Here is a 20230-nt window from a genome sequence, read left to right on the forward strand (position 1 = left end):
GCTCCAAGCCCCATCCAACCTGGCCTTGAACATTTCCAGGGATGAGGCCTCTACAGTTTCTCTAGGCTGTGTGTTCCAGCACCTCACCACCTCAAAATATAGAATATTTTTCCCTAACATCTAATCTAAACTTACTTTCTTTTGGTTTGAAGCCATTCCCTTTTGTCCTGTCACTCCAGGCCTTGTAAATAGTCTCTTTCCTGTTGGCTTCCTTCAAGTACTGAAAGGCCACAATTAGGTCATCCCAATTTCTTTCCCATTTCTCTCAGTCTTTCCTTGTAGCAGAGAAGTTCCAACCCTCTAAACATCTTGGTGGGCTCCTCTGGGCTTGCTCCAGCAGGCTGATCTTCCTGGGCTGGGGAAGGAGGCAGCTCTGCAGGTGGGGTTTCACCTGAGGTGGAGCAGAGGGGCAGAATTCCCTCTCTTTTCCCGCTGCCCATGCTCCTCTGGATGCAGCCCAGGATGTGTTTGGCTTTCTGGGCTGCCAGAGCACATGGCTGGGTCATGTCCAGCTTCTCAGACACCAGCACTTGTTCTTGTTAAACCTCATTGATTTTCCATGGGCCACTGCTCAAGCTTGCCCTGGTCAATGTCCTTCTTTGAACCCATCTGACAATAATGAACTATCTTCAAAGAGTCTCTCTACTACCAGGAAAGCAGCAAATATTTCTCTGAGCAGCCCCCACCAGTAATGATAAGCAATGACCATGGAGCTTCAAAGGTCCTTGGTCCACATCATGCTAAAGAGGAACTGAAAAAAAATCCTAGTGGATTACATAAACAAAAACAAATAAAGATGAAAAGTGGGAGACTGGGAGACAAAAGCCAGAAGGAGAACTGCATGGGGAGAGAGACATTCACAGAGAAGGAAAGGGCAAAAGTTTAAGACAGATTCTGAACCGAGAAGAAATCAGGATATAACTCCCTGTGGGAGTAAAGCAGGGAAAAAAACACCATATGCTGGGATAACAAGGAAAAGGAAGCAAAATATTTATATTTCTTTTCACATAACTGAAAAGGTATAAATCATAAAAAAAAACAGCTTGGTACTCTGGGGGTTTCTCAGTATTGTTTTGTTTACGCACAGAGACCCAGGACTTTGCTTAGAGCATCTTCCATTAGCTCTACAGAGCAGAATGACAAATGAGAAACCAGATCATTCTCTGGAAGTGATGCTAATATCAGTCTCCTATGGTTAATAAGCTTCTGCACTGTGGAGGTTTTGGCTGAAAGTTCATGCTGCAAATCCAAATAGCACTGGGCAAACGTCAGATGGGAATCCTGGAAAAAATGCCAAACGCTTGCACCAAAAACCCAGAATGATGAGAAAAACAGTACTCTTATTATTTGACAATGTTGCTTTTCCTTCCCTGTTCCTTGCAAATACTGGAAAGAATCTAATTTTCAGTACAGCCCTTGTTACCAAAAATCCTAACACAAATTATAGACTGTAATTTTAAACCAGACAGTGAAACATGAAGAAACTGAAGACGACAGCTGTTCTCCAATTTGGAGCTAAGAATACATTATCAGTCCCAAAAAGCAATTACAGCCTACAGGACCTTTAAACCAGAAAAAAAGGTGAAAATCAAAGTCAAAGGCTGAGTTTCACTATCCAGCCTGAGATGCCAGTCCATCATTTGTGCCTGTAAGCTATTGACAGATTGCTCCATCAGGTTACAAGATACTGACATCATTTGTCTGTTACTGAAATGCAGCAAAAACATTCAAATATAATAAAGTGACACCTCCACATCATGTTGGAAGGTAAGCAAGAAACAGCTATCAACCAAAATTAGTGCTCCAAGGGAGGGAACAGCACAAGTGTTTGACACATCATCAAGGATTACTGCCCTATTTAACAGCATTCCTCTAATGACAGGTAATGACAAAAGTGATGGCTCATAGCCTGGGCTATAGATTTTGCAGACCAAAGCAAAAGATGCCACATGGCCTTGCTCCTCCTCTGAAGGCAGTGCACAGGGCTCACACTTGCAAGGGCTGTCTGAGTTTAGAGAGAATTCAACATCCAGAACAAAATTACTTAAAAGGTGTCATAACTGGAGTAAACATTAACCTTTAAAATACATGAAAAGATATCTTCTTGTCAATAGCTGCTCTGGATATTTGTGATAATTGTTGTGGAGGTTTTTTGTCACCTATTTTCTGTTAAGGATTCACACTGAAAGCAGAATACACTACAGCATTCTACCAGTGCTCACTGCAGTGAGCTAAAGGATCATGGAGAGATGCATGGAGGGTATAGAGATGCTTTTCTTCACTCTATTGTTTCTTATGACTTCTTACATTAAATGAAACTGGAATTTAGAATTCCTCCCTGCTTTGCTTGTTCATCTTTTCTCCCAACTTAACCTTCTTTTTCAGCCTTACCCTTAGGATTTCTTCCATTCTTTCTAGGATGCCATTCCAAGCACTTATTTTCTCTGTACTCAGCCAGGTTTGCCTCACTGTGACTTCAGCTGTAGGAGTTAGCAAAATTGGCTGCTTTGATTAGAAATGTGTGAGTGGAAGGCAGATAATAGCCTGGTTCTTTACACCTGATCTCCCAGTGAGGGGTCATGGACAGGGGTCAACAGCTGAAATAAGTGTCTCATCACATGAAGAGTTTGTGAAGGAAAATCTGCACTGTCAAATGAAGTGGAGCACAGCAGCACTGGGAGCTGGAGGGCCCTGACTTATCTACATATTTGGGTTGGTTTGTGTTTGGCAAATTTTATTCTAGGAAGGAGCTTCCAGGAACTGTAGAACCTGAAGTCCTGCACTGAAATGCAGAAGAGATGCACCTGAGGGACTGACAACTCCATCCTCCCAGAGATGGATTTGCCACGGGGACAAGAGAAGCTGTAAGCACCCACCCTTCTCCAAGGCTATGCTCTCATTCCTGCAATCAGGCTGCAGGAATAATCTGGAAGCAAGGGGATTTCCTTAAGCCAGTTGACTGATGGGCTCTGATTAAATTATCTCCAGGCTAATTAATTTGTTGATTGACACTTGTAATATGAAGACCATCTCAGATAATTTGAGACTGGCCATCGGTGAATCATCAAGTTAAAGCCTTTACTTTAACTGTGACTGTTATGAATGAAATGTCACACAGTGACATTTGATATTTTGCACCAATTACTACTGTGCATGTGGGCACATAAGCACCATTTAAGCAGAGTCAGACTCAGGCTTTTAGGAGCTCAGGGATCAAAAGAGACAGACTACTTGTCTTGTCTAGGTTTATAGACTACATAGCTATTGAGAGTCCATTAATCATGTAGAGGAAAGAAGGCCATTATGGCTAATGAAAAAGAGAGATGGACTCAAGGAGGTTGAAATGGACAGGTGCCAGTTGGGCCACTCAACCTTTGATCCTCCTGAACAGCCACTGGTGCATGTATCAATCTGAAATGAATTTTAAAAAATAAAGACCTACTGTTGGGTTAAATGTAACACTGAGAGAAGAAGTATGAGATCAAGTCCCACACTTTCCAACAGTGGGAGACAGAGCTGTGAAAGTTTGCCCCATTACTGTTTACCTTGAATGATCAAAACAAGTAGAAAGTGTCCTACAGACAAGGTTCCTGTGTCAGGTGTGTTGAGGGTCAAAGCCCTGTTCCTTCCCTCAAGACTCTTTTATCACCCTTACCTTTAAAACAGCACTCATGTCACTTTGCCAGTGCTTCCCATGTGTCATCCATGTAGGAAATTACAGATCAGGACTTTCATTCCACTGCATTTCAGGCTCAAACTACCAAACAGAGGTGAAAGGGAGAAAGAGAGGGAAGAGGGAAAGTCTGGGGATGTATCAGGGCATAGAACCATGCTTCCAGTCCAAAACATGGTGCTAAACAGGCTTCCTTTAGAGACAGCTTAGATGTTTAGAACTAAACTTGGTGGCTTTTTGAAACCTTTTGTCCTCATGATTTTTGAGACAACTGTTGAAAAAGGGTTATTCTTGACAAAGATGTAAAACTGGTTACTTCGGAAGTTTCAACAGAAAAAGACTTTAAAATTCTCAGCTCAAGACTCTGAGGCTATTATGCCCATGAGAACATGCACTTCCAGCTTTCTTATTTTCTCTTTTTAGCACACCACTGACCCTACCCACAGCTTCCCCCAGCTGTTTGTGTAGCTGCCTCTTGTTTAGGAGAGTGTGCTGAGAGGAAGCCAGCATGATGGATAACAGGAGTCCTTTGACATACCATGTCATTTATCACATAACAGCCTCAATCCTGCTAAGGTGGCCTTCTCCATATGTCACTGTCAGCTTCTGTGCCACCTCAATGCATCAAAAAGAAAAGTTTGAATATGAAGCACTGTAATTCCTAAGTCACAGCTCATTGCAGCTTTCCAGACATGAAGAACCATTCTGTCTATCTGCCAGCTTGTTTGTTTAATTTTCACTGTCTCACATATGTGAGAAATTAAGTCTTCAGTGTGGAAGAAAACCAGAAAAAGTCAGAGGTCTAGCAGAGGGAAGGAAGATAAAGATCTCTAATTCCATCAGGAATCCAACGTGACATTTTGAAGTGGAAAAAGAAAAGGCAGCCTATGACCAATAGGTATTAGGGAATTAGTAAGAATTCTTCCTTCTTCCCACTCAAGGAAGGAGATTCTCTAATGGGCTGAGAGGTTCTCTAATGGGCTGATGTGAATGTAGCAAGCTTAAAGCAATGCAGATAAGCTCCCGAACTTGGCTGCCTAATGGACATCCATTTCATATCTTCTGCCACTTGAAAGGTACAAAATGCACTGAAGGCTTCCAGGAAAGCATCTTGAGGTTATCCAGCAGGTCCTGCTTTGGGCTACCTCAATTAATCAGAGCTCACCCAGCAGTGCAAGATTTCAGCAAATCAGTTCCCAGGGGACACCTGAGAACACAAATAAGAGGAGGCTGGAGCCTCTGCTCCTCTCTGTCCTGCTGACACAAACCCAGGAGTCTCTGGGCAGTCTCATGAGCTTTACCATAGATGGCAGTGGAAGCATGAGCCTCCCACACTTTTCCAGGAGCCTGAAGGGATGTAGCCTGGCTCAGGTTAATTAAGTGTAATATCAAGTTTGGGCTGCCTGGAGCACTCATGCTTCATCTGGAGTTATCTTCCCCTCTCCAGTGTGAAACAGTCAAGGCCATCATTCTTCATTTCTAGTCCAAAACATTCCTGCAACAGGGTAAGATTCCTTTTCTCAGCTTGCTCTAAGAAACCTCCCTCCTCCTGCCCTGCTCATAAGCCCAGTCTCTGCAGAGCACCCCCAGCACCATCAGGGCATCCATGGCTCTCCAGATGAGTCCAGAACAGGCTCAGTTTTAGTTCTTTGAGTGACCCATGACTGAGCATAGCTCCCACATCGAGCCAGGCAAATTGTCCTACCACCCACCCTGTCTGTGAATCACCATTTAGAAAGTCTAAGTTACAACTTTCCTTTTCACGTTCTTTTAGCAGCTTACAAAGCTTACATTCCTGGCCCAAATTAATATGAATCACAGACTCATTTCCCAGGTTAGATAAATTTGCATATTACTTCCAGTGATTCACAGACTCCCCCAGCATGAATGGTGTTAAACTTCAAGAATTAAGATGTTATTTTGGATCACAATAAGTGACTTAAAATATATGGTTTCCCACTTCCTTCAGCCATTGTCGTATAGGCTTAACATATTTCCATTTGATGTAGTTTCGTTCCAAAAGGATCACAGGCAAGCTACAGCTTGAAAATTAACCAATGAACTTTTATTGTGCTAAACCTTAATAGCATTACTAATATGAAGGAACTTAAGCACAAATTTTTCCCCAGGAACTGTTTACTGACAAAACCTCATCCTTCTGTGACATTCACATTGCTACAGTCCTTTCCCAACAACTACCTCTTCTTAAAGAATCACAGAAGGGATAATAAACTCAATCTTCTTTCAAAGCAGTATTTCCACTAGTCGTAAGTCAGATGACTCAAAAGTTCCTATTTTTGGTGCAAATTTCAGTGTGCTGAAGATCTTTGAGCAGTTTAGCTTCAGCCCAAATAGCCTTCCATTTCTGCCTCAGATTGGACATCTTCATCCCCTCTTGCATATTTGCAGTAGATGCTCTATATAGATATATTTGAAATGGGAAAAATAAGAGCCTATTGAGCCTTCAGAAAGCCCCTTTAAAGGCCTTTGTAGTCCAATAGGCAGCTCTCTCCCTGAAGCTGCAGGATGGGGCTCTGAATCAACAATATTGCTTCTCCTATCCTTTGTCTTTCAGAGTTTGGCATAAAGACAGACTTGTTTATGTGCATGTAGGGAAAGTAGGAAGCACAAGAATGATAATTCAGCTAGGGGCAAGCCTTGGCCATTATTTGGGCCACTAGGCAATGGGGTTGAATTATGGCTTGCCATGACAGTATCCTAAATAACTGTTAGCAGGAAATATTATCTTACATTACAGAAACAATTACAAGAGTTAACCATTTGGAAAAGGAAATCATGCTGCTGAAGAACTGCCATTCAGCCACCACAAGCTCACATTCCTCAGATTAAAATAGACATTTCAAAGGGAAAAGAAGATAAATCAATCCAAGTTTATGTCCAAGTAATGCAACATGTTTTTAGGGTAGCACACACCAAAACATATGCATATTTGTGTTGCTGATTTGCACAAACCCATTCCCCTAGGATGAACATCATAATTGAAAATGAGAGCACAAATGGCCACTTAAATGCCTAAACCACAGCTTGAGTAATTGTGCATGCACACACATATCTGTTTTTCAAGCACAACTGCATCCTTTCAGTCCTGGCAATCTGGATCAAAATGATTTCTCTTAACATTGTATCTGCATTTACATGCATGGAATACTGTATCATTTGGACCTCAGAGTTTTTGGCAAACCTCAAATCTAACTCCTTATTTAGGCTTCCATGAGGTTTAAGATGGAATTAGCAATGACAGAGTCATACCTGCACCATAGCTAGTTTGTGGAGAATTAGATATGTGCTCTTTGGGGACCAATCCATCTGAGACTGCTGTAAAATAATGGTTTCAGAGCTGCCACATGTGTTTCTCAGAGATTAATAAAATACTCAGGGAAAAACAAAAAACAGTAGGGGGTTGACTGCACCTAAGTGATTTCTTTTCTGTGCTTTGCAACATCTGCTGCAGACCTGGTTGCCACAATTTCTACTCAATGGCCTGAAAGCAGAAACCCACAACATTCACAAAGCAATGGGTCCATCGGTTATGAAAGAAAAAAGTCCAAAAGAGGGACAGTAAGCAATGCCTGAAAGTAAAGCAGGTGCTTTGTTATGGCACTTTGAGACCAAAGAAATAACAAATAAACTTCTGTCATCACACTGTCAGAACAGACAATCATCAGTTACACCACAGAGAGAGCTGTGAACACTGGCAAAGCCAGTTCATCAGAGAAAGATCCACTCAAGGTGGACTCCAAAATTGTGTGGGACCTGCTGCTTCAGCTGGATCCCTACAATCTATGGGACTTCATGAGATTCATCCAAAGATCTTCAAAGAGCTACTGATATTGGAAAACCCTTGTCAATGATTTTTGAGTAGTCTTGGGAATCCAGAGAGACTTCAGATGACTGGAAGCTGGCAAGCATTGTCCCAGTTTTCAAGAAGGAGGACCCCAGAAACTACTGGGGTGTCAGTGTCACAGGTTTGGATCAGATATTAGGAAAAAGTTCTTCACCCAGAGAGTGGCTGGGGACCAGAACAGGCTCCCCAGGGCAGAGGTCACAGCACCAGCCTGACAGAGTTCAAGAAGCATTTGGACAATATTCTCTGGCATATGCTGTAACTCTTGGGCTGCCCTGTGCAGGCCCAGGAGCTGGACTTGATGATCCTTACGGGTCCCTTCCTACTTGGCATATTCTGTTATTCTGTGATAAATAACAGCCCTGAGCTGGGCTTTTGTTTTGATAAGAAATTGTGTAATGAAAAGATACACTTGATTTAAAGTATTTCTACTGTTTACAACAACAGAACCTTTTTCTTAATATTCTCCTCTTTATTTACATTCCCAGCTGTATTACCGTTATGAGCCTGAGAGCTCACAGCCATTGATATGGACACTATTTGATTTTTGAACAGGAAACATACCGGATGGGATTACATCCCGTTCAAAGCTGTCTAAAGATAGACAGAGAAGTAGCACAGTTCAAGGGTGCCCTCACCTGCATGTCAGGGAAAGCAACAGAAATTATTGTGACTTCAAACACTATTCTAGCTATTCTCCACCTGAAATCCAGCATGTGCACAAGACCAGACCACAAAGCTATTCAAAAGCAAACTCTCTTTTGTGCAACATGTATGTTGTGGAAGGGAAAACAACTGCTCTCCCATTGTCTTTGGATTGCCACATTCAGCCTCCACATGGGTTTACAGTAGGACACTTGACAGGTAAATCTGCAGCCTTTGGTTTGGCTATTCCATGCAGATGGTTCAACTCACAAAGTGTCAGTTGCCTTTCCAGAGGTTTCAATCTAACCCCAAAGATGTTATTTTTGTCATCTAAAAATACCAATGAGAAATATAGCTTAATCTCCCACAGCTCCTTCTACTTTGTGTTCAGACCTCATGTCACCTCTCTGCTGTCACAAACGTAATCCAGACCTGCTTTGGCTGACATTATATCCATCTAAGCACAGAATTCACTGCTACTCAAATGAGGTGCTAGAGATTTCGATTATATAGACCAAGATCTATTAGAAAATTGGATGGGAGATCACCAATTTTTTTTCACATCACTGGAGCAAGGACTTCAAGCCATGATAGAGCACTGTAGAAGTGACTGATTAGTGCAATAAACTACATGGCTACATAAAGCCTCTTTCCCTGGTTCTTCTCATTTCTGAATGGTATTAAAATAGTTTATGAGTGTTCAGCTGCTTTGCACTTTACACCCTCTTATGTGCCATAACTGTTAGAGGGAAGACAGAAAAATCATCGCTTTTTTAATCTTTGCCTTTTGTTTTTATGCTAATGACCTTTTGTTATCTAAAAAACAATGAATACAGGAAATGTTCCTCTAAAAGTAAGTTTTCATTAACATCATTCCTCTTACTGCTGGCAGAAGACACCACAGACCAGAGCTAGAACTGAGAACCAAACTTCTGCTTTAGGCAGTGCTCCATGAGAGCCAGGGTCCCTGGGAGGACTGGTACTTCCCTCTCCTTCAAAAGCTGAGCTTATGAGCATTTTGGGAGAAAAATGGGGCAACATGAAATAGGGAGGAAACTACTACTAGAGATGCTGTCATGGGATGCACCTGGAAAGAATTCTTGCACTCACACCTTGTTACTGCTTGGTAACTTAAGAAAAAACCTCCCAATAAAACAACAAAACAGCATTACATGAAGATATTGACTTGATTATGGATTGCTATGTGTGTACGTTTGGCAATAAATCCTTTTTCCTATTGATATTCCATGAAATATACATATATACATGCAGAGTAGATTATAGCAGCTCTTCTCCAACTGATATGAGTCCTTAAGTCTTTGCTATTTGTGGCAAACAAAAGCAATAAAAAAGGTGAATTAGGGCCTTGACTACATTGCTCACTCTCACTTCTCCTCTGTGTTCTGCTTCCCCAGACACTGAAGGATCCTACAAGATATAATGCAATATGTAACAATTTTACATAAGGACAGGCCCACGGTGAAATTCAATAAACCAGTTCTAAAACACTATGGAAAAGTTCCTCACTTCTGCACAGCTCTGAATGTAGCATGATTTCCAAAGAATTTTAAATCATAAATCACCCCTATTCCCATGCAGAAAAACACCAGTACAGTTACCTGAGAGTCCCTGCCAAGGCTATGGCTTCATGGAGGTAGGATGTGTTCAAACACTGCCTTCAAAGGCATGCAGCGTGCACAGACCCAAGCTGCTCCATCACTGGAGCCTTCTCCCTGCCAGTGTCACCCCCTGCTTCTCTATTTCCTCCCCTCAGCCCAAACCTGAGCTATACAACACCAAGAGCCCTTCAGTTTTTCTACCTCTTCAAGACTCAGAGCTCCTTTGCAGCATTAAAACTGTGCTGCACCTTTCTCCTGCACCTTTCCCAGCAGTGCTTCCCTATTAAGCTGCAGAAAAGGTTTTGATTTCTCACCCTCTCATTGCAGTATTGACTCAATTTTCTGGTCTTTATTTTCTTGATGCTTCTGTGGGACATTCAGCTGGGTTTATGAAATTAGGATGGCAATTTGCTGAAACCACTGGAGCAAATTTTGCCCGTGTAATTACCCAATTGCATGTGCAATCACACAAGCCATGTGCACAGGTAAACAATTCAACTTCAGCTGGACCTCTGTAGGTACATTTTTGCACAGCAATTTTGAAAACATAAGCTCTCAAATTAAGCTTATTTTTGTAGATAAGGCTCTTCATCACTTTTCTACAAACTCCATTTCCACTTTCCAGTCTGTTTCCCCACCCAAGGTCATTTTACATCCCCTCTCCTATCACAGTACTTCACCAGCTTTTAATACTACATTTGAATAACAGATTCCAAAGAGAGGGAAGGGAAAAACTGAGAGAGAAATACATAAATAAATAAAACGTTAAAGAACAACATTAGCCAAAACACAAAGCTAGCCCAGCATAGAATTTTTAAAAAGCAAACTCATGGAAAATAAGCTTTACACTTGCAAAACTAAGCTCCTGATTTTTTTGTCCTTAAGCTTTCAAAATTTTCAGTGCATATTTCAAAAAAAATTATGTGTTTTAATACTTAAAAGGGCCAAATAGCAACATAAAATGAGAAATGTCACTTGGAACTCCAGGGATGTCCAGTTTTCATGGCGAGAGAAATACTGCCTGATTTATTACACAGGGTAATATATGAAGGTATATTACAAGAGACAATAACCTTCATTCCCAGGCAATTTCAGCTTTCCAGGTAGTGTGGATATTGCAGTAAAGTACTGGACATTCTTCATTGCATCTATAAAAGTGAAGTTTTTACAATTTCATTTTGTGGACTTCTATTTTCCCATCCTATGAATAACAACTCCATCTCTGCATCTGTAGCTTCCAACAGGCTTTAACTCATGTAAACAGACTTGATCTTGAGATGGGTGGCCAAAAGAGCCCCTTTACTTGTGATATTAGCTCAACTCCCAAATATTCAGCTTTGATATCAGTGTTTGATATCTACCACAATCATCCACAAGGTTCCATCCAAGCTCAGCAGCAATTACATCTCAGTGTAAATCTGCTTATGCAGCCAGCTGGGCCAGGGTTTGCATATATGTCCTGCAAATCCCAAGAAGGTATAAATTCCTGATTTTCAATACATTTCCCCAATTCCTGCATTGATGATACTGAGGTATCCTTCACAAACCCTCATCAGGTGGTTGTGGCAGTCACTGCAGCAGGATGATTTCCCTGTGCCAGGATGTAATCCTGAGGAAGAGCTGCCACTACAGAGCTCAGAGCTCCATGAAGTGCCTCGTGCAGCCAGGGCTGAGATGCTGGATCAGGCTGCATGGCAACCAAGAGCCCAGCATCCTTTTCACTCCCTCCAACCCCACTGCACAGCCTGTGCCACTAATGCAGCAGGCCTAACAAGGCACCAGCTGCTCCTTTCCTGTCTCTCTACAGAGCCCAGCACGGGCACAATTGTGATGGGAATAATATCCCACAAATGGGACTCAAATAAGCATAATAACAAACAAAAGGGATAATGACACACAATCAAGCTAACAAGAATTATAATATAATTCAATCATCTCATTAACTTTACTAAAAGCTAGCTTTGTACACCAGTCTCCTGGCTCCTGAAAATGTCTTCAAAGGAGTGCAAACATCTGATTGCCAACTCACATCATCAGTCAGGAAAACAGACAAGAATGCAGAACAAAGGGATCCCTTTCTGAGCCTGTGGAACAACCTGTTAGCATGAATATTAGATGTGAACTTGAAAATGCAAGGCAGAACCTATCCAAAATGAAATAGTTCCCAAGGCTAGAAGCTGAAGTGTTTAGCAGTCCAAGGCAGTAACATCTGTGAGCCCACACCCAGGGATTTTTGTAGTAAAATTTCCAGGTGACCTTGCATGACCAGCATAAATTGCACAGGGTTAGAACACAGGGACACACACACAACTCACTGGGCACCTTCAGTGTGTGAGAGCACACAAAGACTGCCCATGCTTTGGCAATTGGCAGCTGGGAGACTGATGAAACATGCAACAATGCCTTGGATCCTTCCAGGTTTTAATATGGCCATTAACTAATTAGATTTCACGACCATTTAGAAGACAGATGATGTTGCAATCTCCATTCTATTAGCAAGAACAATATGGTACCTCCATGAGAAACCTGCCAACAGGAGAATGAGGCCCCAGAATTTAAACAAACCCTAGATCCTGTCCACAGCACATTTTTCAGTCAAAAGGCAGCAGTTGTGATGCTCAGTTATTAGGGTGGACACTGGGACAAGTGGTTATAAGCAACAAATTGGGTCAAACTCTGGGTCAAACTCCTGAAAGCACATGAGATATGCTGAAGATAAAAGGAATTGCAGCAAAGCACCCAAAATTTCAGCTATACTGCTTCTGAGAAACAAAAGCACCAAGCAATAAAGCCAACTACTGACACAAGGCTGGTGCTGAGTCCCACAAACAATGATATCACACAGGCTCCTGTTTTAGAGGCTCAGGCACACTATAAATTAGGTGAGGGTGTTAAAACAACAGCTGGCTGCTAATTAGTCACAGCCCCCCTCAGCAGGGTATCAGCAAAGTGGCAGAGAACATCTCAAGTAAATTAAATTTTAAAAAATCCTACTGCAATCACTCCCCTGACAGACCCTTCCTTCATCTCCCCTCTCAGCTTTTTATTTATTGTAATTACTTTAGTAATAAGATTTGTTTCCCTGTTATTATATATATTACCATGCAGGGCAACAACAACAACAACAACAAAAAATAATAGCTGGGAAGAGTTATGGAGCTTATTTATCTCCTTGGCTGTTATTGGGCCATTGGGTGGAGAGAGCAATGAGGAGGTGGGGGCCTGGGAAAAGCAGTAAATAGAAAAGAAAGCATGTTCCTTGGGAGCAGAGACATATGGGGGCATATTTACGAAGGAGGAAACACTGACAATGAGTGAATAGAGCTAATAACTCAGGGGGCCCAGCAGCCCTGGCTGATAAAGGAAGGAATAAACAACCCTGCACTGGAAGTGCTGTCAGAAGGGAGAGTCCTGGGGTGCAGCTGTCTGCAGGGGGATGTTTATCACTGAAGGAGAGCCAAGGATGGGCTGTCACATCAGCACAGCACAAAGGGCCTTGGATGACACTGAGGCACCTCCCACAGCAGAGAGGAAACTCAGACAAGTGTGTGGTGCAGGGCCAGACACCATTTCTGGTTGTTCCACCAAGGAACAATTCACAGAAATGAGAGCTAAGAAATACTGCGGCTCATATTTTATCTCGTGCTGTGCAGGCACTGGCCACATTTGGTACCCTAAGCTCTCAAATCCATCACTGCCCTCTCAGTGAAAGGCAACAGAAGCAACACCTGAGGCACCAAAGCAGCAAAGAGCTGTAAAAATTTCTGCTCCACTTGAGGAAAATTAGCCCACGCTTCACGTGCACGTCCCAGAACCACCAAGTATCCCAGTACAGATGTTCACAGAACTTGCATCTTTGGCACCTCTGAGGTCTTTAGGAAAGCACCAGCGCACATGCTCTTGCCACCTCACAATGTGCATCTCAGAGCACGGCCAGTGTATGTGAGGGTTGAGTCTTTCACAATTTAGAAATGCTCTTTTTTCCAGGTATGCTTTGCCTTCCATATATGCCTACCCAGCTACTTCTGGCAAGGTGACAATTTAGGTGCAGAACTTCTGAAGAAAACATGGGGACAGACTCATAGAGCATCTGCCAAAGAGCAGCACACAACTCCTGCAGTACCTCTCTCCTAGAGAGAGATTCCATTAATTCAAAACCACTCTTTTCCCAGCCTTCTCACATCTCTGCTCTGTCCTTAGAGAAACAAACACATCATAGATTAACCAGTCTGGGGAGAGTCTTTGGAGTGTGTTTGCAGAGTGCATGGCACCAATTTGGAACTAAACTTCTCCTTCAACCCTCTGACCACAGAGAAGCAATAAAGAGAAGGAGGGATGTCTGCACTTGTACAGCTTTGTGTGACATCACCTCAAGATTTAGTCCTTAAGGATGCAGCTCTGCATCATAAACTGACTCCTTAGACCAGCCATTAGCTTTTTTCTCTATCCCTGATCCTTTCTGCCTCTTATTGCCCAGAGAACACAATGTGCCCATTCAGGAGAGTAAGCATTAATACAAGGGAGAAAAAGGTTATTTATACAAATAATGTCTTTGGGTATAAAGACCAGTGTGGTGATTCTCCTCCTCCTAAGATCATCCTTCCCAGCAGAAGGCTCCAAAGGTTAAGTGGGAGCACACTCCTTTTTTTCCCTTTGTACTTTTTGAGACTGTGCAGAGGAAAGCTGCTCTAGGAGGGATTTTAGTGGGCATTTCTCTCTCTTTATGTCAGTAATTATCAAACAACTGAAGCTTTTCTCTGATAGGCTTGAGGAGGTAATGAGCAAAGCCCCTGAGTAAACAAGGAACAGACAGAGTAAATTAAAGGGGAGGGAGCATCAAGGGAGAGACAGAAAACCCAGCACCTCACCTGCCTTACCCTGGAGATGCAAAGCTTACTCAGCCTGTGCTGGGGGAGGGCAGGTGCCAGAGAGAACAGGATGTTTTTAAAACAGATAAAGAATAGTCCATGGCTATATTCCAAAAGAAAAACCAGGATTTCCTCTACCTAGCTGCTACTATGGTTACCCCACGCCTTTGAAGAAATCATGTGGCTTCCAATAAATTTCCTTCATCTAAAAAAGATCCCCAGCTCCCATCTCCACTCATTGGTTCATTATTTTACAAAATTCATCAAGTTCTTTTCAATGAAAAACCTCCTTGATTCAGCAGGACGGAAGAGTGAGAAAAGGGAAGCAGATGAAAATAAAAAGGAAACATCAAAATCAGGTAAAGGAAGAGGAAGATGATGCCAACTCTTACACGCTCCCACAAGCTCTCACACACCCACACACACTCTTACATGCTTCCAGTAAACCTGAGCCCCAGAACAAAAATATTTCATTTAATATAGGAGGAACCATGGCTACTAAAAAGCATACGTACAAAGAAACAAGAAGATATGGGAGGAGAGAGAATCCACAGGAGGATTCACAAGAGAGATGTATTTAATTTAAAGCATAAAGAAATTATTTATTCCCCTCCCCAGGCCTCGTGATCAATAAAGGAGACGTGGCCAAGTCCCTGTTCTAGTTTACTAAACTCTTCATCACCAGATTTAACTACAGTTCAAGCTCATCTGCACCATGGATCACAAAACACATCTCCTGTGTGACACATACCCTTCATTCAGGTGTCACCAAGAGCCACATTCTCCCTCCTGAAGGTCCCTTCTCTGCTGTGCTGGTTCCTGACAGCTGGAGGAAAAGGTCAGCTATTCCCTCCAGTCCTGATGGAAAGTTTAACTAAGTGTTGTGAGAGGAAAAAAATAAGGGGGAAAAGCCACAATTATTTTCCTGTTCCTTCTGTCTATGAGGATCAATAAATCATTTGGTGCCAACAGAGGCCTCAAATACCCTGGGGCAGTACCCAGCTATTCTGAACAGTGCTCCCAGACTTCTGGCAGACCCAGGCCCTGGGGAGCACAGCAGCCCAAAATCTGTGGCTTCACAGACTAGAGACAGTCAGAAAAGCCCAAGGTGCTCCCTGGTGAGCCACTCACCCCAAACTCAGATGAGTTTGGAACCCAACTCAATGCAGTTGTTGCTCAGGATTTGCTTTTCTCTTCCCATAACACTCCATCATCACAACCCAACCCCAAAACAGGTGTGGGCATGCAGCTTAAGAAAAAATGTTCCTCTACACTTTGCTGTGTTCCAGTGCTTATTGAAGCCCAGCTTTCAGCTTTGATATTTGTGTGCTCCTCTGCAATAAGCCAGGGGACACAGTTGTTGCAAACCCTACAAGACCCCATCAGCAGGTCAAGACAGCAGCCACAGGTGGGATGTGATCATGATGTCCTGCCCTTGCACTGGGCAGGACCAACAGTTATTAACACACTGCCACTCCACAAACACCCAAAGTGAACAAATTCCACTGTCTGCAGAGAGGAGGAGATTTGTTTTCCAGCAAAGGATAAGCCTACCTTAGCTTAGTGCCCTCTTCAAGGTTTCACACAACAATATTTATTTCAGTTCAAAATGTTAGGAGCAGAGTTGTACCTTTTGCAGTCATGTACAGGCAGAGGGAAGTTAGTGTGGGTGGGTAGGGAGGGTATAAGGCAAAGAATGCAAAAAGGAATCAATATTTTTCCAAGATCAGATTCAGCATCTCTGAGGAAACATGTGGGAAGGAAGATTGAAAAGAAGGTGGGAGAAGGAGGAAGGTTCACTATACAGAAATATTTCTGTGAAAATTTAAGAAATCTTATTCATCCTCTCCCACCAGGTTATACAAAGCATTAATTACAGTCAGTTTTTCCCAAGCATATCTGCTTTGCAGCTGTATTCTGCCCTGCTGCTTTAGCAGAATGCATAAACCTCCATTTGTCAGTAAAGGTCCTGTTTCTCCAGCACCACTAACACTCCTTCCAGGGAACTGAGAGATCTTCTGACCACAGACAGTACAGAACCATGTGCACCTGACAAATGCAGGGCAGCATTTGTCTCAGATTCACATTTTCCATACAGGACTGATAACAGGATGAATAAAACACGGGGCAAAGGGAATTCTCCCAGCACAAACATTGAAGATGAGACCTGCTGGGTGCACAGACAAACCCCAGGGTAAGCACACGTCACAACTCACTTGCCATTGATGACTCCATCAGGATTAAGCATGGGCACAATCTTGAAGATGAAACACTTCCTCAGGAGCTCAGCAATGGGATCACTGCTCACCAGGAACTCCAGGGTGCCCTTCATCACCCAGCTGGCATTGCTCTCCCCAGGGTGAACACGGGCTGTGAGGAACACGTAAGGACGGCTGCCTGCAAAAAGCAAAGCAAAAACACCCCCAAACTAAACAGGGCTTTCCTTTGAATAAGATCTTTGCAAGTGGATTTTATTCCTTTTGAATTTAGATGAGAATCCAAAATGAATTCTAAGGAAAATACATATCCCTAGACGTTCCAGATATTTTCTCAAGGTGCTATTTATAAACTGATCACAGATTTGGTCCTCAGAACCAGCACAGAGCTAATCTCCCTTTTTATTCTGTGATAACTTCTAGATATTTACATGTACCATTAGAAAGCATTCTGCAGGTGCAGGTTACTGCCTCCAAACAACTTTACCATACTTTCCTGCAATTATTGAAAGTTTGATCCCATCCAATTTCATTAAGGTTTAAAAGGCAGCAAGAATTTATTTAATTGTCTAAGGTCCTGCTCCACTTTCAGTATTTCACCATTAACAATTCAGAGCTTTCTAAATATCTAAGCAGATTTGCCCACCCATAAGGGGCTCCAAGGACATGCAAGCTGCCTGATCTCTGGAAATAATTTGTGTTGTAAGGTCAAAATCATAATTAATTGAACTAAACTGATATAATTAAAGAAAATGCACTAATATGTTCATCAGAGCTGCAGAGTTTGAGTACACAAACCTAGCCATTATTTCATAGCAATGCAACAAAAGCTAGAAATAACAATGCACATGGCTAAGGCAAGAGGTTGGTTTTGGTGGAAAGACTTCTTCAATTTTATATAAAATAGATGCTCACTCAGATTAGAAAGGCTGATTTTCAGAAGTTGCAACTAGAAGAGTTCATCTGTTTGTAGCACTACTTTCATGGATGGGAAACATAAGCTGTGGCAATTTGAGGTAGGGGAGGGGATTTGGGGGGTTGCTTTTTTAAAAAAAAAAACCCAAAGAGTAAATCAAATTTTTACTGAACAGTTCATTGATAATCTCTACTGAACCTATTTCAAAACAGACTTGCAACTTAACAGCAAAAGTTTCCTTGTTATCAGATATGTTATTTGCTGTTCCTGTGAAAAAGCCACTAAACACATTTGGTCTGGGTACAAGCCTCCAAAAACTCTCAGCATACATATGCTTAGAAAAGACCAAGTTTGACAGCAGACTCTTTGAAGATCCCATCTGTGCTGAGCACACTGCAGGGATGGGCCAAGGAAACAGGAGAAGGCAGAAGGAGACACCTGCCAGGCACAGAAAATAAAAGGAAAGGAGAAAGCAATTATCTGTCTTAAAATAATCCTTTTGTGAGCATTCACTATCACAAGTCAAGCTGACAGATTTATTCAGTGGAAAGCTTTATCTCTCAGGGCATCACAGCCATGCCAGGGCAGGTTTGTCCCGCTCCATCAGGACAGTCAGAGCTCAGGCTCTGTTCCCTTCATGGACTGAAGGCCCCCAGCTGGCAGGACTGGGAGAGGCAACAGGACAGAATGCAGAACCAAAGGCAGCAGCTGAGTGCCCTTGTAAACAAATGCTGAATTAGCACCTTACATGCCTTTGTCCTTAGCTCCCAAAGCCATCCTTCTGTTTCCAAATGTGTTACAAATCATTAATCCATCATAGTAAAACAGGGAGGTAGAACACCATCCTCAAAAATACAGACGGTAATAAAGGATGTTTAGCTGTTTGTCTGACCAAGAAAAGGCTGTGTCAGAGCTGGGAATACAGGTGAAATTTCTCATTTCATGTTCAAACAAGGAATAAGCATTAATTTCTCTCCTTACCTGTATACTCTTCACAGTTCTGCTCAGTATGTACTTCAAAGCACAATTTACTTACATCACACAGGGACACATTGAGATTTGGAAATAATCCCACATCCACACTTCCTTCTTAAGCAATTGGTGGGCACTAGAAGAGTGAACTGCACTGCCAGCTCAAAGAGCTCATACAGAGCAATCCTGTTCTGGTCCAGTAAAGCAACTGGGGCTCTGTTTCTCAATAGCCACATATTAGATTTTTGCCATTCTTACACCTCATCATACTGGGGGGGTTGGTGCATTTTCATCAACATGTACTTAGGCACTTGTGGATTGTCAATGACTCCTTTAGCTCCTGCAGAACCAGCCATTCTGATTTTTTCCCCCAAAATTAGAAGATACTATTTCTGTTCTTCTCCAGTTAATTGTGCATTACCATCTACCTTTTAATAGCAACAAACAAAAGCCAGATTTCACAAAGACATCAGCTGCATTTTGCCATTTCCAAACATTTTCTCCTTTCTCCCATCACCATGATTTAGTGCTGTTTTGCAGGCTCATTGCTGAGCTAAACTTATGGGGCTGTGCAGTTATAGCTGGGAATGAGGCTCCTGAGGACTTCTAATGGACAACAGCTGTAAATAGCACAGAGCAAAATAAAATGTGCTCTCTTTTGCAATTGATGAATACAGCTTTAACAACTCTTACCCCTTCTGGATATTGATACAGAGTTCAGCTTCTTAAATGAGAGGTTCATTCCTCAGTCAAAATGAGAAAAATAAAAAAACCTCTAAGCAACAGCTTTCTCATGTCAGAAACCCAGGACAATTTGCCATAATTCTGCTAATTGCAATAGCATGGGGCTGGCAGAGATCTGACTTCTGTTGTTTCTCTCAAGGGCTCATCAAAGTCAAGCTTGTCTTCCTCAGAATCAGTGGTGGAAAAGCTCCTGGAGTCTCCAGATCTTAAACCCAGGGAAACATGAGGGAAGGGAAAGGGACCAGAGATCACCTACACTGTTTTCCTGTGGGTAACAACAGGAGGGCCCCATTGCCTGCAGGTCCAGCCAAGGAAATCTCTCTATTCCAGTGAAAGTTTCCTTTGAAAGATTCCCTCCTGCCAAGCACATCCTCAGCTCTGACATCTCACCCACAGGAGAGTCATAAAGGAGCTTTGTACAAGCAAGGAAACCACAGAGCTTGTTAACTGTCTGTTCCCTTCACAGGAGCCATCCCAGCCAAATCCCACCCCCAAACTCTGCTCCCCCAGAGTGCTCCCAGCATGAAAACTAATGAAGCAGCAAATAGAGCAAAGAGCTGATGACATGGCCGTAAAACTTGCTACTCTTGAAACACCTGGAAAACAGCAGGAGTGGCCCAGGCCTATGGTTTACAGCATATCCAGTTACTTTGGAATTACTGTGCTAACTGCTATTAACAGAGCTCGTGAGAGGAGCAGGCCGAGCACTGGC

At 42.5% G+C, this 20230-nt stretch overlaps 1 protein-coding gene across 1 annotated transcript in view; it reads right to left on the bottom strand.

Annotated features, from left to right (window-relative positions):
* The window catches only part of AGBL1 (AGBL carboxypeptidase 1), a 245936-nt gene that overhangs the window by 144082 nt on the left and 81624 nt on the right, over positions 1–20230 (bottom strand). Inside the window, exon 18 of the mRNA XM_054516258.1 lies at positions 16887–17067. Coding sequence (XP_054372233.1) covers positions 16887–17067 — 181 coding nt within the window. The remainder of the gene's footprint in view (positions 1–16886; positions 17068–20230) is intronic.

The sequence above is a fragment of the Molothrus ater genome, chromosome 13 (assembly GCF_012460135.2).
Source record: "Molothrus ater isolate BHLD 08-10-18 breed brown headed cowbird chromosome 13, BPBGC_Mater_1.1, whole genome shotgun sequence".
NCBI classification, from domain to species: domain Eukaryota; kingdom Metazoa; phylum Chordata; class Aves; order Passeriformes; family Icteridae; genus Molothrus; species Molothrus ater.